Source organism: Sinocyclocheilus anshuiensis, unplaced genomic scaffold (assembly GCF_001515605.1).
Source record: "Sinocyclocheilus anshuiensis isolate Anshui unplaced genomic scaffold, SAMN03320099.WGS_v1.1 scaffold579, whole genome shotgun sequence".
In the NCBI taxonomy this organism is placed as follows: Eukaryota; Metazoa; Chordata; class Actinopteri; order Cypriniformes; family Cyprinidae; genus Sinocyclocheilus; species Sinocyclocheilus anshuiensis.
Window position 1 is genome coordinate 4,102,447 of NW_015551075.1, and position 26,755 is coordinate 4,129,201.

Sequence of the window (26,755 nt, forward strand, 5' to 3'; positions counted from 1 at the left end):
CTTCAACACTAACTGCGGTTACTGAAACCACGCCTTCTTTCTTTGCGTGCACATTTGGGCGGCATTATGCAAATATTTCCACATAGTGAGGTAGATATATTATTATATAGACATATTATTCTCCTAAACCTCCACCCCAATCAAACTGGCAAAGACAGGCTGCCTTAAAAGGACACTTTTTTCTCATAGTATTTTATCTTTTGAGACAGTAACAAGTAGCCACTCCTTCCTCAGCTTGACTCTTTTTACTGTAAATGACTAAATGAATAGAGTCTGTCCACTGGCTCCACCATGCTCTTTCCATCTCTATTCTTAAAACCTTCTTTGTTCCTCTTTTTTGATTATTCATCTAATTGACGCAGACTGCATTGCTATGATGGAATCATGAAGTAATTGTAAACTGCTTCATAAGTCCATTTTTGGCCAAAATAAGAGCAGTGAGACATTTTAGTTCCCCTACGGTGTCAGGCTATTGGTTACAATTCCTCAGCACTATGTATAAAATCTTTCCTCATATTATAAGTTAAGTAAATATTGTAATTGAATACTGTTTGGTGAAAAATACCATGGTAACTGTAGTTTCCTGGAATTAACTATACTACAACAGCCTACAAATGTTGGTATAACTTTAGTAATAAAAATAACTAATACCATGGTATTTTTGCAGAAACTATAGATATGTACCATGGTATAACTTTTGATACAATGGTACATTTTAGTTTTAAAATGTCATATGAATTTGATTTCTCAAAATCTCAGTACACTGGAGACCACTTTTGATGGTGGTGTTACTACTGAAATGAGCAGTCGCAGCATCCTCAGCATGGCATCTCGACCCACGCCGCTGTCCTGGGCCAGTCGCATGGGCCAGTCCAGCCCCCGTCTACAAGCAGGAGATGCTCCCTCAGTTGGTAACGGCTATCAGTCCCGCAGCGGAGGTGTGGCGTCCGGCCAAGGCCGGTATCTGTATCAGGCTCCTCTACGGAAGCAGCTGGCAGCACGCGGCAGCGCCCTCTGTGGTCTGGAGCTGGGAGACAGGGCGGAGGATCTGGAGCTGGCAGGTGTGGGGCTGGAAATGAGCGGCTACATGAGTGATGGAGACGTGCTGGCTAAGAACGCACGCACTGATGAGCTGACCAGCGGGTAAGTGTGGAAGATGGTTGCCACTGGTTAAGACAGATGACTAATGGTGTTTTTCAATGGCTGATAATTATGGGTGTTGTCTGAATGTAGTTTAGTGGAGATGAAAGGAAAATTAAAAGGCAGTTTAAAGGTGCACATGGTAATTTACACAAGTGGTAATTCTTTGTTGGTCCTAGAAAAGCATTATTATTAAACAATTATTGTGTAAATTGTGTAAAAAAATGGCCTAAAGGGAGCAGATTTGGTGTAAATATATTTCTATTAAAGGTCAGTTGAGTTTACTGTAATTAGTGTTGTCATGTTCATAAATTTGTACATTACCATATGGCATGAATTTTATGAACTGAATCATGCTTTCTGTGAAGACTCGAGAACTTCTCAAAGTGGATATTTGTAGTCTGGTTTTATTGCAGTGTTGCCACTAGAGGGTGGTATGATTCCCTAAATATGAATTCACGTTCTTTTCTTAGGTCTAATGCATTTTCATATTATTACAAATCAATGCATGACTACCAGGGCCAGAAATGAACTTTTCCATTTAGGGGCAATATTTGCCTCCTGGAATTGATATCCAGGGGCTTTTTTAACCTTTGTAAGGACAGTGTTTTTTTTTTTTTGTAGTTGTTGTTTTTTACCTCATTAAATGTATTGGGCAGAGTTAACCAATTTCTACATTTAGGCTTTGTTTTGGTAAATGCACAAATTCAGAAGAGGATATACCATTTAAAAGTTTGGGGTCATAAGATTTTTTAAACAAGTCTTTTATAATCACCAAGGCTGTATTTATTTGAAGAAAAAAAAACAGTAAAAACATTTAACATTTAAGTAAACACAATATTGTGAAATATTATTAGAATTTAAAAATGCTTTCTATTTTAATATATTTTAAAATGTAATTTATTCTTGTGATGGCAAACCTGAATTTTTCATTACTCCGGTCTTCAGGGTCACATGATCCTTCAGAAATTCTAATATGCTGATTTGATGCTTAAGAAACATTTATTTTTATTACCAATGTTGTGCAATTCAAAAGAACAGCATTCGTTTGAAATACAATTTTTTTTTGTAACATTATGAATGTCTTTTAATCAATTTGATGCATCCTTCCTGAATAAAATAATCAATTTCTTTAAAAAAGTGTATTAAACTCAAACTTTTGTATGGTACTGTATTTTGCTAACATATCATCATATAATAGTAGATGTTTGCCTTTTAAAGGGACACATTTTTTTTGTGCTCTTAAAGGGATGGTTCACCCAAAAATGAAAATGCTTATATCTCCCTCAAGTTGCTCCAAACCTTTATGAATTTCTTTCTTCTGTTGAATACAAAAGAAGATAGTTTGAAGAATGTTGGTAACCAAACAGTTGCTGGTAGCCATCGACTTCCATAGTATTTGTTTTTATTATTATTATTATTTTTTATTTTTTTTCCCCATACTATAGAACTGTTTGGTTACCCATATTCATCAAAAAATTTCATTTTTGAGTGAACTATCCCTTTAAACTCTGAAACGGATTTATACCTTTTCCTCTCTGTTGCCTTTACTTCAAAGCTCAGGATAGACACTAGAGAAGGATGTAGGTCTTTGTGTGTTTTTATGGTTGCGTCAGTGTGAATCAGCGTTGTCCTGATTTACTGAGTCAATTCTCACGGGTAGATTTGAATCCAATTGCATTTCAGATACACCTATGACGTCTTATGACGCAGGTGAACACATTAAATCAATGAATACTGTCACCTTGCAGCTCTGGCCCTTCAGGCAGTAATAAAAGCGGTTTTAGTGCATGAGCTCTTTCTTGTACTGAGTGTACAGATTGAAGGGGCAATGAAACACAGATTTGACGCCCCCTTCATGCTGAAACAAGCTCTCTGCATACCTTGGCTGTGATAATGTGCAATTTAAACCTCTTGTGTTATTTCCCCACAATCACAGTCTTCCTGTGTGGCTTGAACACTACAAACCATTCTGGTGCTTCTAACATTACCAGATTACAGAGAACAGGCCAGGTGACAGGCTGCAATTACACCTGGCCATAAGCCTGACGTCCGTCAAAATCCTGTCAAATTCGCTGTTTCGCCTGTCTTATGGGTGCTATTGTAATTGTGACATTTTGAAAGTGAAGTCCTTAACTCTGACACTGGGAAAAAAAGGGATTCCCAGTGAGTGTGCTTTGATAAATGTCTCTTAAACTAGAGGATCTCCAACACAATTGATGATGTCATGAGCATGGAAGTGAGATTGGTATTGCAGGGCTATATAGATCTTGAAGTGCACTAACATGTTTGAACCAGATCCCTCACGGAAAGAGGCTCTCATGATGCTGGTGTTGGATCTGATTTCCCAGGCCCCAAAGTGGTTGTTTTCACAGTGCAATCAGGACTGACGGGTTAAAAGACTCGCTGTAGACGTTCACCCCAGGCTGCTCTATATATGAACACATACAGGTTGAGCTAATATGATCTCCTTCCTCTATTCATGACAGCACTTTGATAATGGAGAGACAGGTTTGTCACATTACATCATATGTATCGTGCTGAACTGAATATGCTCTTTAGGTAAAACAGACATTGTGGTTAGAGCATCTGTGAGGCTACTGAGATTTCTGTAAAGCAAATAATCATCTGAAATAAGATGGAATCTTGTCACTGGTTAAAGTTTGTTAATAACATATAGGCCTAGTCTTGCATAAGCTGAGGGCATTTAAAGCCTTTAGTTTGTTTGGTCTTTGTGCAGCTGTATTGGTGTTTGTTCACAAATGGTTTTGCTTTAGTAGGTCAGAAAACGCATGCTAAGACGTTGATGTTCCTCTCCAAACACAGATTATACAGTAGCTGTCAGATCATGAATACTTTATATCACCAGGTCTTGTTTACACAGAAACACACATTCAGTAGTTTTAAAGTGTAAATTCATTATCTCAAAATGCATGATAACCAATTAGAAGATTGTCTCAAAACATTATATATTTTATATAGGCTGGTGTTTTGCATTTGAATTTTATCCATTTTATTTTTTTAAAGATTTTTATTGATTGAAATACTTTTTATTCCTTTATTTCATCAACATTTCACAAGAAAAAAAGAAAATGAATTATCTTTAGCATAGATTTGGGATCATAGAGATTTTTTCATAGTCATTTTTCGAATTTGAATTTGAATTCGAATTCAAGTTCTTGACTTTAATGTTTCATAATGTAATATAATATATTCATATATAATATAATGTAATACAATGTAATTTATCGAATTATTTTACCTGTCCTGGAACAGCAAGAATTTATTTTCATATACATTTTTTGTTTTTTTTCATGAAAATTATATAATCATGAAAATTATAATAAATTCTTATTATAATTTTTCATGAAAATTATAATACATTCTATAATCCATCTTTTTTCATTATCTATTTATAATAAAATATAAATATATAAAGAAATAAATATAGTCATAAATGTATAATATAAAAATAAATGACTTCATGTACAGCCATTCTTCCTTTAAAAATAATCAGCCCTTTTACTTTTCAAATGTCAGACTCAAACTTTGACTCGTCAATTTAGTCTTAACTCTCCTCTTAACTTTCTTTCCTGTTCCCTCGCTTTCTCATCCCCCTCTTTCTTCTCCTGATGTGCTGCCCTTTTCCCAAAACCCCTCCAGGCTCTCTTGGCCGGTCTGTTCATGGGGTGGGGGTTGTGTTTATGTGAGTGTGTATGTGTGTTTTGGGGTGGTTGGTTTAGCCTCCTCCCTCTTCACCAAACAGTCCAGCATACCGGCATAAACTTCAGCCACTCACACACAGAAGTGTAGAGACGTAGAATATACTCCAGCACTGGAGACAACTCATCCAAAACATTCATAACCTCACACGCTAATGCAAACAAACACATCAGAAAGCGTGTATCTCTCACAGGATCTCACCTGTGTTTTGGCAAATTGAACATCTGATGGATTTGTAACACTGAAAGGTATGTCAGTCATTGTTGTGAACTTGAATTATTGTTACCAAGTGACCATTAATGCTTTTAGAGATTGTAAAAGTTATAGATATTATATCTAGGTTTGGAGGTTTAGGTCTGTTTCTGTTTTAGTGCAATCCAGGTTTTCTTAGCAGTACAAAACTGTAGTTGTTCTAAATCAAAATTCAAGAAAAAAAACAGTGATGGTATTTGTTAATGCTTGAAGTTGGATTGTAAATATGCTGGTATAAAAGTGCAAATGTTATGAAAATGTGTCTGGGTCATATTTCACCCCAAAATAAAAAAAAATAAATACATAAAATAAATGTTAAAAAAGTAAAGTTTTATTTGCATTATGTTCATGACATTTATGCATTTACTATATTATATTACATTATATTATATTGTATATTGTGAGATTCACCCATAATCTCGGAAATATGGAGGGAAATGTAGAGTTGGAGTATGTGGAGGTGGTCTAAGCAGAGATGTTGTTGCACCGCTGGCTGTCTGGAGGTTTTTGGCAGGCTATAAAGCCACAATATTCCAGCAGCTCATTCTCAATATGATGTGACAGTATTTTACACAAAGAGGCACTGTACCGACTCACAACCACACACTAACAGACGCACAACTGTCTTACCTTCAGTGTATGGGGGGATTTTATTCCAGTGTCCAGTGGGAACTGGAGCAGAGTGAGAGACTATGAGCAGCGGGGAATCTATTGACAGGGCAAATATTTAGAAGAGTATCCGATTTAGTTTTAGTTATGTGAGGCTTTGTTTTTCTCCAAGTAACCCTTTCACCCACCTAAACCTTATAGAAGTGTGTGAATGAATGAATGGATAAAGAAATTAGTGATGTTGCTTGAGTGAAAACTGCGTGTACACATCTGGTATTATTGGACAGCTGCAGTTAGCTGATGGTGTGTGATGGTTGTTACACATTGTTGGATGCTTTTTATTACCTGTTCAAGAATATTATGTGTACATGTTTATATGGGCAATCATTTGTCCATGTATGTGCAATTTTCATACATGATTAATGTGAATTCTTGTCTGAAAACATGATGGATCATCTTCCTTTTTTTTTGGAGTGAGCGTGAATTATTGACCCCACTAACCTCATGCTACACACACACACACACACACACACACTTACTTCCTGTTGCCTGATTTAAACCAGTGGAGGGTTGGATGTCATGGAGGCTCTATTAGTCGAAAGACTGTTCAGTTTAGTTTTGACTGAGATGTTCATTACTAGTTCTGCAGCTGATTTTTTTTCCAGCTGAGTTTTATTATATTATATTATATTATATTATATTATATTATATTATATATTTTCATTTAGTCATTTGTTTTGGATTAATGACTGTAGTATTTATTTATTTATTAGCAGTTAATTTATTTATTTAACAATTAATATGTCAGAGACATCTAGATAATTTTATTATCTATCATTATATTATATTATATTATATTATATTATATTATATTGTTTGTTTTGAGTTAATGACTAGTATTTATTTATTCATTCATTGCAAAATCTGTGAGACCTCAAAGCCTGTGGTTTTCATTAGTCAATGGTTATTTTGTACAGTATCTGTGAACACTTTCATTGCTTTTGAATGTTCTTTATGTCCACATTTCATATAACAATTTTAATTGAATGAGTACTGTTGGATCTCTGTTTGTGTGTGTTTTCTCAGGTACATGACGGATGGGGGGTTGAGTCTGTATACGCGGCGATTGAACCGGATGCCGGATGGAATGGCAATGGTACGGGAAAGTCTGCAGCGTAATGCCTCCACCGGCCAGGGAGACGCCGACAGGTACCTAAAACATCTTTCTCATCACTCTGATCATGATCAAATGGCATTTTCTACATGCATAAAATGTAGAGTCACTCCTGCATTGAAAAGTCATTGTCGTTCCTTTAACTGTGCAATGCCGTAGAGTGTAGTTTTATTATTAAAAAAGTATAATAATAAAATCAGCTTCTGTAGCTGATCACGTTTAACTGTTTTGTCAGAATACAGCCCTATCATCACAGCTGCATTGGTTTTGTAGGCTGCTGTAGGTCTATATTAACTTAATTGGGGGAAATCTTGTATGGAGGTGGCTCTGGTTGGTGATGGCACGCTCCATTACAGAAAAGAAAAGAATAAAATAGGTCTTCTATTGAGTTGAGTTTGCACACTCCACTAGCTTTCAAAAGAAAGTAAGCAACTGAAATGATGGCTTGTCACCACAACCCTCTCTGTTGCAGATCTAGGTTGTAGGTTGTGGGTGTAACCCTGCAGAGTGGCTATGACTGCCCCTCTTAAACTATAATGTTTAATTAGCATGTGTATTTATATGTATTTGAGTCATTTAGCTGGCAGAGAGTCAGATGTGTGCGTGAGCTGGATGAGATGCCACTCATTCATATATTACATCACCATATTTAGTCCTTCAGCCAGAGGGGAAAGTAAGATTTAGATTGGGGAAAATATTGGAAGATTGTGTGTTTTAATGCTTCCTATATTTCATATATGGATAGTTTTTAAAGTCTAGATTAAATCATATCAAGTGGTCTTCATAATAGTGGTCTAATGCTGTCTGTGTGTGTTTTATAGACTAGATTTTTCATTCTTCTATGGAGTATTGCTCATCCAGTGTTGGTAGTTTCTATCATTTGGCTACTGCCCAAATAATATCACATATTTACATTATTATAAATATATTTACATGCTGCTGCTAAGTCATGTGCAGAATTTAATTGAACGCAGATTAGCAAATGAAAACCATTGCTTCAATAAGTCGTAAATGATTATTATTGTTAATAGAAAGAGTTTCTCAAAACACCATAACAACTGCTTAGCAACACCCTGGCAACCACCTATAGTGCATCGTGCCAGCAAGTTTTGAACAGCCTTTTTTTGTCCGGAAATTTCTAAAAAAATCAGTATTAAATCAAGGCTCCCTAGTTTTAAATATTATTATTTATTTATTTATTTTATTTCTGTTGAATGTTGTTTGTAAAACTAAATTCTAAATTAATCTAAATCTGAAAATATACTTCATATATTCATATATATATATATATATATATATATCAAAATCAGTATTTTTCTATTTAATCTATTAAATATTATTTAATCACTAATTGGTCACTGTTTATTTTTCATAATTTTATATAGAATATTTCATATTTATACTTTTTAACTTTTTTTTATAGTAGTACTTGTAGTCAGGGTGTGTAATTTAGTAATCCTCAATTTTGCCATTTGACACATGACATATTGTCTCATTCTTATAGACAAAACACATGTGAAAAGAGTCCATCACATCTGATTTAAATTCCCTTCTCTGCACCAGAACAAAAGAGCTTGTCTCTGTGTTGGACCTTTTGCATGGATCTGTTAAAAACAGATGGTTTTGAATACGATCAAGACTGTCTTGAGACAATCACCTATTATCTTTCATATAATTGCATTTGACCATTTTACCCTATATTACTGTCGCCAGTGTTTATAATTCAGTATTCAGGGGTATGCTGGGAATGGTTACTTAGAAATGTACCCCCTGTACATACAAATATATGCACCCTTCACCCTGACTAAAGTGTGTCATGTTAGGATTTGACCACAGGACGAGCACATGGGGGAATTCCTCATCTTTCCCGTCTCTTTATAGTCCTGTCTCCTCATTTTCTCCCTGTCCCCCTCAGACTCCGCACATCAGAGGAAATGAACAGCGCAGTGATGAGATGAAATTATATAATATGGGTGTTTCATGCACCATAAAAAGCCTCCCTCTATTTTGGACGGTTCCCTCCAATTCCCCTCCAATGTGCTGAGGATGTTGTGGTTAACCTCCAGCCTCTAAACATCTACCACTGTCTCTGCTGCCCTGAAACTCATACATTACTCTTTCTCTCTTTTTGTTTCTCTCTTTCAGCCAGATCTATCTGTTATCTTCCCCTTTTTGTTCTGCACCCTTTTACCACACACCACATTAGTGCGTTTGCTTCCTTTGCTCAGTGCAGAGCAGACTGTTTAATCACATGAGCTTTTTTATGAATGCAATATCAGAAGTTCCTATTTTTCCCAGTCTATAATATTGGAAAGACAGCTTTGATATGGCACAAATGTTTTGGATGTTAAAGCAATCAGGGTCCATTTTGACTTGACTCAGAGTATTTAAAAGTGTCATTTTCTGCACATTCATAGCACTTTATGTATTTTTTCCACTTGTAATGCTAATCAAGATTTATTGCACCAAAAAGTAAATGATGACAGGATTTTCATTTTTGGGTGAACTATCTCTTTTTATAGTTAACTAAAACCATTAAAAATAATTTTTGGTTATTGAAATAAAGCTGAAATAAAATAAAATATAAATATTCGATGAAAAAAACGTAAAAAAAAAGAAAGAAAAAAAAAAAAACTTGCCTTGGCAACTAACTGAAATAAAATAAGTTTAAGTACTAAAACCAAAACTGAAACAAAAAATAATTAGTTATATACACTCTAAAAAAATGCTGGGTTAAATGCAACCCAGCGTTGGGTAAAATATGGACAAACCCAGCGATTGGGTTGTTTTGACCCAGCATTTGGGTTACTATCCAGTAGGTTGGGTTAAACATTTAACCCAACTGCTGGGTCAAAACAACCCAATCGCTGGGTTTGTCCATATTTTACCCAATGCTGGGTTGTATTTAACCCAGCATTTTTTAGAGTGTAGAATTAAAAAATATATATTATAAAAAGGACAGAAACTCGTAATAAAATTACTAAAACATAAATTAAAATGAAAACTCAAAATGCAAAAATAAAAGCTAATTCAAAACATTAATAAATGCTATAATAGTATAGAAATAATACTAGCATATTTAGGTTGGTACCCCAGAGTGAGTAAAAACCTGTTTTCCAGTATATGGCTTCATATGGAGTTGATAAATAATGACATCAGTTAATCAGACGAGTCATTTTTTCTTTTGTTTGTTGGATTCTTGGAAGAGACACTTATACCACATGATACTCTTTAAGATGAGATGATATTATTTACAGCTCATATAATTAACCATGAATCATTATGTTGTCTTCTAGTGTCCTAATGAGGGAAAAACATTTCAGAAGTCCCTGGGGTGCCCTGCTTTAAATAACACTTCTTCTGGCAGGAGTGTAGATAAAAGGGAGAGAGATAGCATTAGAGAGGCCCTGGGAACGACACAGCCGTGTTCTCCACCACATGTTTGAGTGTAAGAGGTTTAAGGTCAGAGCACTTCAAATGACCCCGGACAGGCAAACAGCAGTGACCAGCCAAAGACCCTCAGCCGGGTGTGAACTGTAGTGCACACTTCTCAGGCTGTGAGAAGACTGAAGCATAGGACAGAGAGAGTTGGTATAAAGAGGCAAAGGCGGCTTGCATTTTCCTGAGCAGGTGCAGTGGATCACTGATAGGGATCTGTGTGCTTGTGATCGTCTTGTGCAATGTTGTAGGATCCTTCTTCCCTTTGTTTGTGCAGACCCTTCTTCCCTCCAGCCATCAGTCTGATCTGTCTGCAGCACACCTGTGCAGCTGTGAGACACCTGGGAGTAAGGGCCTCCCATCTCTCTCATCTGTATGTGGGTGTCATGGACTGTTTTCGACTATAAAGACTCCGTATTCGTGGGGCCTCTAATATATTGGTGATATGCTGAGAAAAGAGTCTTAAAACAATAACTCCAGTTGGAAGTTTGGACACACATAATTACAGTTTTTCCCATTTTAGAATAATATAAAAATGGAAGTATGTACTTTTATAAAGTCTAGAACTTTTTTTTTTTGTCGTAAGAATTTATTATTATTTTTTTTTAGATACACTTTGTAGATACACTTTGTAGATTTTTAGCATAAAGAATATATTCAGGGGTGCACATACGTGGTCCGCATGTGCGACCAAAATAAAAAAATGTGCTGTATAAATAAGTTCTGACAGCGCATTTGTGTACCGACATGGATGACAGCTGTTAATGCACAATTACCATTTTAGATCGACAAAGTACTGTACTGTATAGGATTTCTATTCAAATTGAAAGCTTAAATCTAGGCTACCCGCTGCCGTTTTCAAAGCACAGTGCAAAACTGTGACATTTCATTCACGGACGCTCTTCAATCGGCAGCGCTAAACCCAGAAGCACATATACTAACTTGCTGGCAACCCACCAAAATAAAAGCCTGCTGATTTTAAACTTGAAAATGATAAATTCATATATAAAAAAAATGAAGGGAATATTAGCATTTTATTTTTAAGTTTACTATAAAATAATTGTATTTGTATTTAATGCTCCCTTTTACTTTAAAATATAATAGTATTATCACACTTTAATATTTTGTTTATTATTTTATTTAAAAAAATAACTAAGTAAAGTGCAATAATAGTATCATTATTATTTATTAATTTTTTTATAGTTATATTTAATGGGTCACACTATGTGCAGTGTGAGGACCAAATCAAATCTCCAGGTTCTCTTATGAGAACCAGGCTAAAAAACGTATGTGCACCCCTGAATATATTCAGTTATTTGCTAGTGTACATAAACAATGCATAGTTTGTAAAGATTAGTGTTTATAAGAATGTAAAACTTACTTATAGTTTACATTTTCGGCCCTTTTTTGTATTAAGAAGTACATATAAGTTTGGGCTCAGCAAGGATGCATTAAATTGATCAAAAGTGAAAGTGAGACTTTTACATTGTTACAAAATATTTCTATTTAAATAAATGTTTTTCTTTTGAACTTTCTTTTTATCAAAGATTCTACACTTTTTCCACATAAAATATTAAGCAACTGTTTTCAACAATAATAATCATTTATTGAGCATCAAATCAGCAGATTGGAAGGATTTCTGAAGGATCGTGTGACACTGAAGACTGAAGTAATGAAAAAACTACATTTTAAAAAGATATTGTAATAGAAAACAATGATAAAATAAAATAATATTTAAGTAAATTAAAATAGAATATTTTTTAGAATGTTGTAATATTTCTTAATATTGATACTGTCTTCTGATCAAATCAATGCCTCTTTGCTTTCAAAAACATTAAAAAGATCTTCTTTGAAAAACATTTAAAAATCATACTGACCCCAAACTTTTGAACTCTAGTGTATTTATTAGAGGACATTTTTTTAATGATAAGCTTCTACTTGCATGAAAACATTTTCTCTTATGGCCCTGAAAAAGAGAGATTCCTCTCTACCAGCCCACATCTGTCGAGATTCCCAGAGCCTCAGAAAACCTTTGGTGATCAGAATGAGGACATACCCTGGAAAAGCGGGAATCTGGAATTTTACAGTTTAGAATTTGCAGAGTGGTGAAGTGAAAGTGGTGAGTGTCGGGTAGGTGGACTTTAGACTTTTATTTAATACTCAAACTGAATATTTGTTTGTTTGCTTGTTATTGGTTATTTTTAGAAATAGTAAAAAGAAATAGAGCTGGTTGTAAAATACAGAGAAGACGTCACCATTTTATCTACATATATGCTGATGTAGAGATTGCATGAGATAGATTTAACAGATGGATCGGCCTCTGCTCTTCTCAGTGTAAATTGATACAGCGTAATATAAACTCCAGTTATGGGATCTTCATCGCAGTAGTGTTTCATGTGTGCATGTCGCTGTGTTAATATGCCTTAAACCCTCAGAGTCTGCACATTTTAAGTGTGATTACACACACACATTACAGGTAACTGGATCAGCATGATGATCATGTTTAAGCATTTAAAGCAGGTAGACCTTATGACCAGAGACAGAGAAACGCTGGCCATCTCACATACGCGATTCTTTCAGACCATGATGAAAGCTCTGTTGCTGATGAAAGCTCTGTTGCTAAGGAAAGTCGGGCAGATGAGAGACTCTGTGGATGCTTGTGTGCGTGTGTGTGCGTGTGTGTGTGTGCGTGTGTGTGCGTGTGTGTGCGTGTGTGTGCGTGTGTGTGCGTACAAATGGCATGAGATTATTGACTCTTTGCTCTGAGCATAACCTTACCATAACCAATACCATCTTCCAGCAGAAGGCAAAGTATAAGAGCTCGTGGATGCACCCTCGCTCTAAACACTGGCACATGATTGATTTTATCATTGTGAGGTGTAGTGACATCAAGGATGTTCTCATCACTCACGCCATGAGAGGTGCAGAGTGCTGGACAGCCCATCGTATGATTGTGGCCAAGCTCCATATGAAAGTGCGCCCCCCCCCTGCGGCTGCAAAAGCCCAACAAAAAGAAGCTAAATTGTAACCGTTTGGGAAACACAGAAGCAAGAAATGAGTTTCGGCGTCTCCTAGATGAGAAACTAAGGGAGTCGGAACCTTGTCTGAGCTCAGAAAACACCATGGAACAACAGTGGACCTATATCAGCTCTGTGCTCTACGATGCAGCAGCCCAATCCATCGGTTATAAGAGCAGGAACCACCAAGATTGGTTTGACGATAACTCAGACACCATCCACAACTTGCTTAAGGATATGCACATAGCACACCGGGCAACTTTAGAAAACCCTTCATCCACCAAGACCAGACAGCATTTGCAGGCAATCCGGGGGAAAGTGCAAAGGGAAATACGGGCCATGCAGAATGAATGGTGGACTGAAAAGGCATATGAAATCCAGTCTTTTGCCAATAAAAATCTCATAACAAGAATCTTCATCCCTCCACAAAGGTCGCTGTATACTAAGCGGTCTGTGTCACTACCCTGCTCTATAGCTGTGAAGCTTGGGTAACCTACAGCCGTCACATCAGGTCCCTAGAGCACTTCCATATAAGCTGCCTTCAGCGCATTCTGGGAGTTACCTGGCGTGATCGTGTGCCTCACACTGAAATACTTAAAAAGACCAACTGTAGAAGTATTGAGGCCATGATCACCCAGCGCCAGCTGCAGTGGTTGGGGCACGTGATAAGGATGCCCCCATGTCGACTGCCCCGCAGAGTGCTATACGGCCAGCTACATCATGGTCGACGTTCAGCTGGGGGGCCGAAGAAGCGATATAAGGATCAGATGAAGAACATCTTGAAGAAGTGTAAGATCAGACCCGAGGACCTGGAGGATGTTGCTGCTGACCGTACCATCTGGCAAAAGCTGTGTAGAGATGGGGTTCATACGCTGGAGATGGAGAGGACAATCAGAAGACAGCAGAAGCGAGCCAGGAGAAATACAGCCATGGCTGCCACCACTGCCATTACTACTACCATTACATACATATACCCCACCTGTAATCGAGTGTGTGGGTCCAGGATAGGACTGTTTAGCCATCAAAGATCTCACCGATAAAGGCGTGGACGTCGTCATCGGATTCGATGGACAACCGAGAGAGAGTGTGGTGGGGGGATGGGGCTGTATGTCCAATCTAGGTGCTAAATTCAATACATATGTGTTTATGTGGACTTGAAGTAGTGTTAGCTAGAGCAAGAAAATCATTAAAAAATTAAATAAAAAAATATTAATTTTATCTAAATATAATTTTACATTTACATTTTTTTAATTCATTCATTTACATACATTTATTCACACAAATACATTCATTTTTACAGCTTATCCTCTCACTCGTCTTGTCAATTCCAGCTTGTTTTCTCTTCTATGGTCTTCTGATGTCCTACTCATTCCTTTCCATACAGTGAAATTGAATGAAAAAAGATATAAAAGCACCAAAAATATAGTTCACAGTCTATATTTCAAGTCTTCTGTAGCTTTGACATGTCGTACCAAGTGTAATGTGAATGATGAGACATGAAGACCAATTATGTTTAATGCCATTGATGACAAACCTGGCACAACACTTCTTGAGGTGCCATGTTTGTGTGTAGGAGAACATAAATGAGATTTGAGAGGAAGATTTTCAAGTCACTGAATCAGTTCAAACAGACTGTCCATTTGAACTGACTTCTTCAACTGAATCGAACCAACTCTAAACCAAAGTCTGATGGCAAAAGAGACCTTGATGAAGCAAATTGGTTAAATAGTGCATGTAAGAGAGGGGAAAAACGGTAACCACAGACGAAAGAATAAAAAGCCTGTTGACCTCTCATTGTTTTGTGGTCAGAGAGAGCTTTGTCATTCTTCTACCGCAGAGCTGAGCATGGAAAGGTCTGGAATGCCCCAAACTGTTGGGAACGTAACGGTCTTCATAAAAGCCTGCCAGTTAACCTACTCCACACACACACTCACCTTGTTTAACCCCAACTCCCGCCTTCCCTGTGCTAAGGTTTATTGCATTGATACCAGATTTTGAGAGGGGGGATTTGAGAGGTGGTTAAAAGCTGCAAGATTTAGCTCCACATTTTGAGCAAGCACAGAATATAAATTTCTAATGTTCCTTATTTTGATTAGTTTTGTTTTTGTTTTTGTTTTTGCTTTTTCTGGTGCTAGCCATTTGTGCTAGTCTCCTGATCTGCCAGATATTGTTTTTATATGTATAAGGAGGAATGACTGAAAAATGCATAATTTCACATGATATAAAACATTAAAGGGGTCATATGATGCTGCTAAAAAGAACATTATTTTGTGTATTTGGTGTAATGAAATGTGTTTATCCAACGTACTTACAGACTGTGAGTCAGAACAGCCGTCATTGTAGTCGACTCTCCCGGGATCAGGAAACAGTCCTCCATAAAATGTGCCAGGCGATCCACAGCACTAAGTTGATGTATTACCTCAGCGACCAGCACAGATCAGCTCTAGGCATGACGAAGCGGATATCGTCCTCTTTTGGAAGACCAAACAAAGTAGTTTCGCTTTCACAACGAAACACACAGCGTCTGCAGGACATGGCGGCGGCGGCAACAACAATACTACAGCGAGAATAAAAGTTACGCCTTCTTTCTTTGCGTGAACATTTGGGCGGCGTTATGCAAATCTTCCCACATAGTGAGGTAGATATGTGGGGGCATGTTCGAATGAGCCGTTTTAGGGGGGTGTGGCTGACTCTTAACTTTTATAAAGAATATCTCTTTGGATTTGAGACTTTAGTCTTTGCAACTTTACAGATCTTCTTTATGCACCAAGAGCTTGTAACACTCCAAAGAGAAAGGAAAAAATGAAATCGCATCATATGACCCCTTTAAAAGGGTGCTAGGGGATTAATGGAAAAATTCAAAGAAAACAGACTGAAAATATATATATATTTAAATAATAATAATGAAATCATAAAGTTAAAATTGACCAAATTTAACATTATTTGATTAATTCTAAAAACTAGTTGGAAATTAAGAAATAAATTACAATTATTTTATTTTATTGTTATGTTTAAATATGCAACAATACTCTGTTACTTGTATATTCCAAATAATAGGAAGTCGGTGGGACAAATTTAATGGTTTAAAATGTTCTTAATGATAATGATACTAATAATCATAATAATGTGTTTAAATTTAAATGGTTTCATTTTAAATACTAGTTAAATAAATTATGAGGTTAATTACAGTTATTTTTTAGTTATTATTTTTATTTTGACAGTCAGTTTTGTGTTTATATATCTAACAGTACACTACTGTTTAATAGAATAGACAGATTTAATGTATAAAATAATGTATGTATATTTTCTGATTTTTTTAATATTTTACATATTTTACATATTTGTAATTTTCACATTATAAATTCTTTATACTACATATATAGTATATAAAATAAATAATTCTATAATCTATATATACTAAATTCTATACTCTATATATTGTAAATTCTTTATACTATAGAATATAAAAACTTTATACTATGAACATATACAGTCATATTTTAGAACAAGAGGATCAATATATTATATGTATGATATTATATACTAGGCCCAGACAGAACATGCAGGATTTTCTGGGGAAATCTGTGTATTTTTACAGAATGAATTTAAATATGGGAAAAGGTGTTCGCACTCGTATTGGTAGCTGAAAGCATTATCAAATTGGCTAAATTATTTAATAAACGAACATGCAATGCAGGGGGAAACATCTACTTTATTAGTTATACAGTTTCCTTAATAACCATTATGTCTATTTAAATGAAAGACAATGGTCATAGATCTGTGTGCGTGCTGAAGTAACTGACGTCACCCCTGCAGGTTTTTGTGGAGGATTCGGCTCTCAGGGTGAAACACAGGCTGTGGTGGGCCATTGCGGAGGTGCTGTTTAAGGCCGGCTGGTTAGCTTGCTGGTCCACTGGAGACAGTAATGGCAGGGTAGCGAGCCAGAGAGAAGCCCTCATTCAAGCTACACTCAAAGCGCTGATCTCTAATTAGCATCCTAGACCCAGTAGGGTGGTTCCTGCATGTGCATGTGTGTGTGAAAGAGAGAAAGAGTGTGTGTTTGTATAAATCTGTGCTGTTTTTTGTCTTTTGACCTCCATTATCACTCTCTCTTTGTCCTCCTCAGCTCTGTTTGTCTGTGTGTCGATGTGTGTGAATGTGAGTGAGCGTTTCTCTGACTTCTTGGTCTATGTCTCCAGCGATCTGCAGGGTTAAAACGTCACTCTCAAGGATCAGATTACCAGAGAGAAACACAGACAGAGAGAGAGTGACAGGAGGCAGAGGTTTGAGGGAATACATGGATTGTCGTGTAAGTTAAGGAAGGAGTGAGGAATAAATACAACGAGAAGGAACTTTTTTTAGTTTACATTTTGAGCATTTAAGATCATGAGGCATCTTTTCCCCCAAATCGATCTCATTATTCCCACCCCGGTTACTGGTATCCATGGCAGTCACGGACATCGAGTCAGGTAGAGTGAGTTATAAATGTATTATGTGTGAGATTTCTTGGAAAAATAATGTGTTAGTGGATGTTAATGTGTGTGTTTTTTTTTTTTTTATTAATACCTGATTTACAAATCCTTCTGTCTGTGTCTTAGCCAAGCAAAGTGTGTTATAGATTTGTAGTTCGATCCTTTCAGGTTTATAGGATAGTGTGTGGGCATCTGTTAAGACTTAGTCCAGGCAGATTGTGGTTGAATGGATTTTTTTAAACACTCAAAGCCAGTCTATATGGGATTTATGGAGAAATCAGTGCCTTGTCCTTAGACTTTACATTTTTTTCTTCTACTAGAGAAAGATTACATGATCATTTATACTGAATCCTGAGGCTGAGGAGTCAACATCTGTGCAACTAAGAGAACAGGAAAGCAAAAGAAAGTGTGTTGTAGCACATTCATGTACTCTTTAGACTAATATACTAGATGGATGGATGGATAGATAGATAGATGGATAGATATATGACATTGATCGCTAGATGGATAAATGGATAGGTAGATGGATAGACATAAATGATAAATGTATCAACAGACAGATAAATGTATCTGGATGGATGGGCATGTATAGAATGACAGATAAATGGATAGACAGATAGACGGATATATGATAAATGTATCAATAGACAAAAAGGATGGATGGACAGACAGACAGAGAGAGAGAGACAGACAGACAGACAGATAGATAGATAGATAGATAGATAGATAGATAGATGTCTTCATTGATCGCTAGATGGATAAATGGATAGGTAGATGGATAGACATAAATGATAAATGTATCAACAGACAGATAAATGTATCTGGATGGATGGGCATGTATAGAATGACAGATAAATGGATAGACAGATAGACGGATATATGATAAATGTATCAATAGACAAAAAGGATGGATGGACAGACAGACAGAGAGAGAGAGACAGACAGACAGACAGATAGATAGATAGATAGATAGATAGATAGATAGATGTCTTCTCTGTCCCCTGTGACAGATGGGGGTTAAAGGTCACATAGGTCACTTGTACCGTTGTGTGGCTGGTGTGTTTGAGTTGGTGTGTGTGTTTGTTTGTGTTTTCTTTTGTTGTCATAGTACGGTCTGAATGATGGTGGCCACCCGGGAGCGAGAGGATGGTGTTTAACACAGTGATCAGTTACTCTGGTTAGCCACTATGACCCTGAGCAGATCCAAAACTGTACAGTAAATGTACAGCATTAAAAGCCTATCATGTGTGGGCTTCATAGACCTGTGATGTGGTCAAAAATCACTCAATAATCACTGCTAATGCTTTTTTTTCAATCCAAAGATGTGTTTCTATATAATGTTTCTACTTAGAACTTAATAACAAGTTCCATACCATTGATATATTTGAAAACAGAGTCTCAGATAATGTCTAAACTTTTTTTTTTTTTTTTTGCAGTTGGGATGACAGTAGTTCCGTCAGCAGTGGGATCAGTGATGCTATTGATACTGATGACATCAACACCAGCTCCTCCATAAGCTCTTACGCCAACACCCCCGCTGCGTCCCGTAAGGGCCTGAACGGACAGGTATGACCCGCGCACATTTGCACACACAAACACACACACACACACACACACACACACACTGTTACGCATTTATTTATGAACACTCTGATTCAATATGAACCTTTGTGTAAAACCTGAAATTTGGAGCTTCTGGTTACACTTTATTCCAATACTCCACTTTAGACGTTCTACTAACTAACTTTCTGTTTACTTGAACCCAACTCTCACATTCCCCTGATAGAGACCCTCATAAAGTGCTAAATAGTAAGTACTTGTGTCAATATTTAAGCCAAAGCAATTGACATGCCACATCACGAAAAACATTCCTCTGGACTGTAATTTCTAATTATATTGATATGGTAAGCTTGGTTAGTGTGAAAAAACCCTGCAAACTCTAAAACCACCAAATCTACTGCCCTGTGATGTGTGGAAGTTGTGACACATTTGTTGTTTCATGGTTGAGGTGTTCATTTTTAATTAATTTTGATATAGCAACCCGCTACGCACACCTTGGCAATATAATCGCCATTGACTAGTAAATTTTTTTGTTTACTCGCCAGACTGATATAGTCAGGTTTTGCTCACTTTTGGGCACAAATTAGTCCCCAAAATATGGTTAAGTAGGTAAACACACACACACACACACTCAGCTTATCTTTGTAAAATGGAACAGCTTCTTAAATAACTGAATGTGCACTCTTAACTTCAGCCAATCAAGCATTATATTATGATATTATGATAATTAAGCACTATAGCCAATGGCTAATGTTAGACATTATTTAGTCGCCCAGAGTAAGATTTAGTCGCATATGCGAGTGATTTACTCGCAATGTAGAGGGTTGTATAGAATTAAACAGGTAATTATAAGAAAATATATTGATAACTGATAATTATAAAAATTGAAGCCTAATTCCTAAGTCACCTTAATACCAATAAATACCAATAAAGGTTTATCCATCTATCCATCCGTAGTATTTCTATATCACATCACTGTGGAAAATATGTGAATACTTGCTAATATGACTATAACGCAATTCTAAAATTTGGTGCCTAATTCCTATGAATTAAGGAATATTTGTACTTGCTAAAATTGATACATTCATAATGTTGATTTGCAAGTTTGTATTGTTTTCTGTAGCCTCAGACAGATGCAGAGAAGCATTCAGCAGCCGAACACAACACTGCTTGGTCCAGTGATGAAGTTAAGAAGTCAGACGGGGGTTTGGATTGCGGCATCAAAATGGAAGCAGGTCTGAAGTGGCGGCGGAACCCTTCAGATGCTTCGGAGGAGTCTGATAAGAGCAGCTCTGGACGGAAAACAGCACCCATCACTCAGACGGGCTCCTGGAGGAGGGGCATGAGCGCACAGGTGGGCGTGACCGCACCGCGGACGAAAAGTACAACAGTAACCACGGCAACCGGCATGATTAAGACACAAGGGACAGGTAAGTGTTCTCTATCTAAGAGCATTTTGAAAACATTTCAACTGTAACTGGTCAGTGATGTTTGTTTTTAAGCTCGGAATTCAGAAAAGAAGGATTAATCGAAATAAAATGAAAACACAATTTGGCTTAGTGTGATCCCTTCATCTGTCCTGACTTTGAGTCGCTTGTAACATGCAATTGGGAACAAATTATGCACCAACCATCTTCCCAAATGTGTAATGAAAATCACTTATAAACCAGCTGTTGTCAACAAAAGAGAAGCTTTAAAGGGTTAGTTCACCCAAAAAAATTAAAATTAGCCCATAAAAAAAGCCCATTTTTATTTAACTTCTTTTGGACTGATGCACTGCAACACCCGCTGACTGCCATTAAACAGCTTGAAAGATCAAAGACAATTTTTAATATAACTCCGACTGGATTCGTCTGAAAGAAGAAAGTCATATACACCTAGGATGACTTGAGGGTGAGTAATTTATGGGCTAATATTCAGTTTTGGGTGAACTAACCCTTTAAGGACTTAATGGTGTTCTGCCAAAATAAAAGCTTGATGGTTTAATGTTTGAAAAAAAAAAATCATAATTTTAGAAATTAAAAAATGTATTAACATTTGAAAATAATTTTATTATATTATATATAGTATATTATATAGTTATTGTATTTTAGTATTGTAATTATTAGCAATTTAATTTTACAGTTGTACTTTAAATTGTTTTCTTAAATACTGTTTTTTACAATTGCAATATTTGTTTTTTGTTTCATATTTTTACTTGTTAATTATTATTATTATTATTATTATTATATAGCTTTTTTATCTGTTGGACTGTAAAATACTTTTTCTTAAATAAATAATTTAAAATTATTCAAATTAAATTATTTATAATTCAATAAATTATGTATAAATTATTACAATTATTATTGTTGTTGTTTTTGCTGTTGTATAGTCATATGGGTAAACAATTAAAAAATGACCAGACTGAGCAGCCCCAGCTTTGTTTTTATCAGAAAAATCACATTTTGATTTTTCCCACAAGTCATGCAGCCTAGTTTCATTTAATCACACATTGACATCCTACAAACAGTGTTGACTTTATCTGCAAGTTTTATGCATTATCAACTTGTCCAGCTGAAACATTCTTTTGTCCAATAGATAAAACAGATGACGCTAAGGTCTCCGAAAAAGGCCGCATGTCTCCCAGTTCCAACATCGTCCAGCATTCCTCCTCCGACGCCGGTCGAAGCAGCGGAGACGAAGCCAAGAAAACACCCGCAGGCCGAGTCCCCACAAGCACATTTGGTTTCAAGAAGCCCAATGGCGTCCACGGCCCGGCCACTGTGGTAACCACCTCCAGCATCACTCTGGTGACAGCAAGCGGCGCCACCATTACCAGCGGCTCCGCCACCCTGGGCAAGATTCCCAAGTCCTCCGCCCTTCTGGTCGGTGGGAGAGGGTCGTTAAAAGGGGCTGTGGATGGTTTATTGCCTCCTCAGGAGGATGGCTACCTGTCCCCCAGTGCTCGTTCAACACTGCAGTACCGAAGTCTACCTCGACCCTCTCGTTCCGGAGCTGCGGCCCGCAATGGAAACCGATCGTCCACTAGCAGCATTGAGTCAAGCTTGAGTTCCCGAACACCTGTCCTTACTGCTGTCACGGCCAGCAAACCGAAAGATTCTGCCACTAAAACCAACGGGCACATAATCCAAGCCAATCAGACGGACAAAGAGAAGAACGTGGCCTCAGAGATGAACAACCTGAGAACCAATCCGATTGTTTCGGGAGGAGGGGCGGCAACTATTCCACAGACAGCGAGACAGGGAAACAAGTATAGTGAGGTCTCGTCTCCAACATTGCGAAGGTACAAAAAGGGATGGGGGCAACATACCACACACAGAATTTCACCCTCATAAATCAGAGTTTCCATTGACGCTTCCTCAATTAATAGCTCCATTCATCTTCTCAGGCCCCTCTTACACAGCCAAACATGTGAAAGAAGGAATGAGTTTTTGTAACCTCCTCCAGCTCCATGATTAGGGTCTTTCTGAAGCTGTTTACATAACCTGCTTTATGACGGTCATGGATCACGACTCTCCAGGGTGGCTTGCGTTTCCCTCTGAGCTGCTCGTGTTATTGATGAGCAAAGCTCTTTTAATCTTTTTCCACTATTTTTAAGGATAGAACCATGTTTTTTTTCCTCAGCTTCAGGGGTTAAAAAGGGACAAAGTGAACATTAAAGGTTGAAAATAAAGAGAAATAGAACTTAGTAAGCATCACTCTCACTTAGTATGCATATTGCTCAAAACAAAACACATAACTCTTTGTATAAAACTTCTGTATTTAACTTGTCCTGCATGTTTGCGTTATATACTTGATCACACTTTTTTCACAATTTTTTTAGAAAGATTTATTTATTATGAAAGAAATTAATGCATTTATTCAGCATTGATTAAATGTGACAGTAAAGACATTTATAATGTTGCAAAAGATTTTTTCATTCAAAATAAGTGCTAAACTTTCTGATCATTAAAGAATACAAAAAAAAATTGAAATAAAAATGATCATAGTTTCCACAAAAATATTAAGCAGCACAACTGTTTTCAACATTAATGGTAATAAGAAATGTTTTTTTTGTTTTAGTTTTTTTGAGCACCATATCAGCATATTACAATTATTTGAGGATTTGAGTAACGGCTGCTGAAAATTCAACCTTCTTATCACTGGAATAAATTACATTTCAAATTATAATAAAATTGAAAATTAGGTTATTTTAAACTCTAAAAATAGGTTATTTTAAACTCAAAAAATATTTCATAATACTGTTTTACTGTATTTTTGTTCAAATTGTTGAGCATAAGAGACTTCTTTCAAAATAACTTTTAAACATTTTACCAACTTCACATTTTTGAACGGTAGTGTATATGTACACTAGCTTCTTAGTGTTAACTAAAATGCCTTTCCATTTTACTTCCATTTTACGCTACCTTGAGAATCCACCCATTCAGAAATGAAAGAATCTGGATATTATGTTTACTCATGATTTCTCATTCTCTGTTTTGCTATTATTTTCTGATTTACTGAATGTTCAGTTTTATTATATTCTCTGTTTCTCTTTCTTCATCTCTCAGACTTTTTGGAGGTAAGGCTGCTAAACAAGCCCCGGTCACCACTGCAGAGAGCATGAAAAACTCAGTCGTCATTTCCAACCCCCACGCTACCCTTGGGCACACCCAGTCCTCCGGTGGGCCCTTGGACTCCCCCTCCACAATACCAGGCAGCGGCAGCAGCAGTCCTCTGTACGGGGGTCGTGGTGCCATCATAGGGGGCAGCGAACAAGCTTCGAGCCCTGGTTCGGTGTACTCAACAGGCACTGGGACTTGGGGCACCACCATCAGCAGCTCTTCGGCTCTCGGCTACCCCTCCGTCAGCAGCATGCACACCAGCAGCGAGTCCATCGACATGTCAGTGGGCAGCGGGCATCACCGTGACGATGTTCACCCAGTACTGATGAGAATGGGTAGTGCTAAGACAGGCATGTCAGAGAGGTGAGTCTTTGTACTTTTTTATCTGTGAGACTGGTCTGGGTTAACACTGAAATATTGTGATTTATAATTCTGAATTTGAGTGCTAATCTGAATTGAATTTTGATTCTGAATTAGAATGAGTTCTTGATTCTGAAAAACATTTTCACTTTGGGGTAACTGAATCTCCTAAATGATTTTTCCTATGTCCATGGAATACAAGAGTCACTCCTGAACTCACACTCACATGGTGATGGCCATAGCAAAAGAGACATGATAGCCGCAGAGTCATAATCATAATTCTGAATTGGAATCTACAGTAAACTCAAACTAGAATTCAGATTTTGATTCAGATTCTCATTTGGAATGGCTATTCAGTTCATAAGTTATTTGGTGTTTTTTAAAACACCTAAAGATTTTAGGTTTACACATTTTAATTAAATCACATCGCAAATCAGGAAACCAATTTCGATTCAGTGTTATTTTAGTATTATTTTTATACTATTTATTAATGTTTTTAATTAGCTTTTATTTGTAGGTTTTCATTTTAGTCTAAGTTTTAGTATTTTTATGTGCTTTTGTCTCTTATATTTAACTTTTTCAAGTTTTTATTTATTTGTTATTTATTTTATTTAACTTTTTAAGTATTTTTAGTTTTAGAAATGTTAGTACTTAAACATGTATTTCAGGTAGTTGCTAAGGCAGCATTTCTAATTTTCATTATTTTTTAAGGGTTAGTTTTCATGTAATTATTTCTATTTTGCTTTATTTTTTATTTCAGAAAATGTGTTTTAGTTTACAATTCAACACAGTTTCAACTCAGATTCTGTTATTTGATGTTTATATTTTAATTTATAGTTCTAATTTTAAATTCAAGTTTTGTTTTGTTTTTTAATGGAATTTTTTTATTTTTTTTATTCTGAATATCTAAGTACACATTGCAAAGATTTGGGATTGACGGTAACCACATTTAAATGCTGCGAATTCCCTAAATTTCATTCCAGAATTTTGCAATAATTCAAGACAGTGATAAATATAGAAAAAGAAGGTGGAAAACTATAGAAAATCTGTTTGTACCTACATTATGTAATCTACAAGAAGAAGCATTCTGAATCGGAATCCAAAACAGAATTCTGATTATAATTTAGTTTATACATGTACTGAAGTCAGTTGGTGTTTGTTGAAAAACCGGATTGATGGATAAACTTTAGGTTTACAAATTTAAATTGAACCATTCTATCACAGTGCTCAGAATAACTTACTTAACACACTTTATCAGGTTGAAGAACATGATACTGCAGTGTGGAAGCCTCTTTGTGTGTCTCTAATTCTGTATTCATCTCTTCTCCAATGCTCTTTTTGTCTATCAACCCTCTCCTCTCCCCTCTACTTTCCCCAAGTCCCCTCTCCTCTCCCTCTGCGAGTCCTAAATTCAGCCGTAACACATTGCCACGGAATCAAGACAGGTAAAATGTCTGATAGCTTTTGGGTCCGCCGGTGCTGCTTTTTAATACTGACATGGCTTTGTGTCTTGTGTTTGCGCTATTTTATAGTTTTAAAGACCCCATGCAATCAAAATTGGAGTTTTGTTGCTTTTAGTCCATGTCTCTTAGTTTTGAGGCCATTTATATGATAGCGAACGTCTTTCTTTTTTGGAAAAATTGACCAAAACAAATCTACTCTAGCAACACCTAGTGGTAAAATCCATAACTTTCCTCAATCAAAGCCAGAGCTTTGATTAAAATGATGGTTTGTTGGCTTTATGATTAATGTGACGGCACAGATCAAGACTCTTATGAGTTCTAGATGAGTCAAAGGACAGATCAAATGATAATCACCTTGCAATTATAATTAAATTAAACCTTATTATCTGTCTGGACCAACCCCTTATGATTGAGTAAGCTCTACATGTTCCATCTCTCAGTGATTCCTGCAGTGATAGAAGCACGCTTCCCAAGCAGGGACTCAAGTACAGGTGCATTGTGGGAATGTGCAGATCCTGCTCACTGTGCTTACTGTACTGGCACTCACGTTCTCCTTCTTTCTATTCTATCTCTTTTTCTCTCACACATGCTTCTATGTTTTAATATGCAGTGTGGCCACAGTTTTATTTTTGAGCACTGTTTTCTGTTGCAGTTTTGGTGTGAGTGCATGGCACTTGTCACTTTTGTAGAGAGTTTGTTTCACATTATGGAGTACTGTATGTGAATTAGCAGCTTTTTTTTGGAAATTTCTGTTGTTCTTCCCACAGTTTTATTTATTTTTTATTTTTTGCAGTCTGCAGTGTGTGAGCATTTCAAACTTGTACCCAAACTTTTATTTGTAATTCCTTTTACACTCATGGTATTGCAAGTTAGTGATGAATTTTAAATAATTATTCACATTATTCACATTAATGTTTTTTGTTTTTTTGGTAAATGCAATATA

At 36.5% G+C, this 26,755-nt stretch overlaps 1 protein-coding gene across 1 annotated transcript in view; it reads left to right on the forward strand.

Moving 5' to 3' along the window:
• Nucleotides 1-26,755, forward strand: part of LOC107662312 (neuron navigator 2-like) — a 129,081-nt gene that overhangs the window by 77,979 nt on the left and 24,347 nt on the right. Inside the window, exons 11-17 of the mRNA XM_016452298.1 lie at nt 760-1,143; nt 6,811-6,933; nt 19,262-19,391; nt 20,509-20,815; nt 21,963-22,668; nt 23,936-24,352; nt 25,729-25,794. Coding sequence (XP_016307784.1) covers nt 760-1,143; nt 6,811-6,933; nt 19,262-19,391; nt 20,509-20,815; nt 21,963-22,668; nt 23,936-24,352; nt 25,729-25,794 — 2,133 coding nt within the window. The remainder of the gene's footprint in view (nt 1-759; nt 1,144-6,810; nt 6,934-19,261; nt 19,392-20,508; nt 20,816-21,962; nt 22,669-23,935; nt 24,353-25,728; nt 25,795-26,755) is intronic.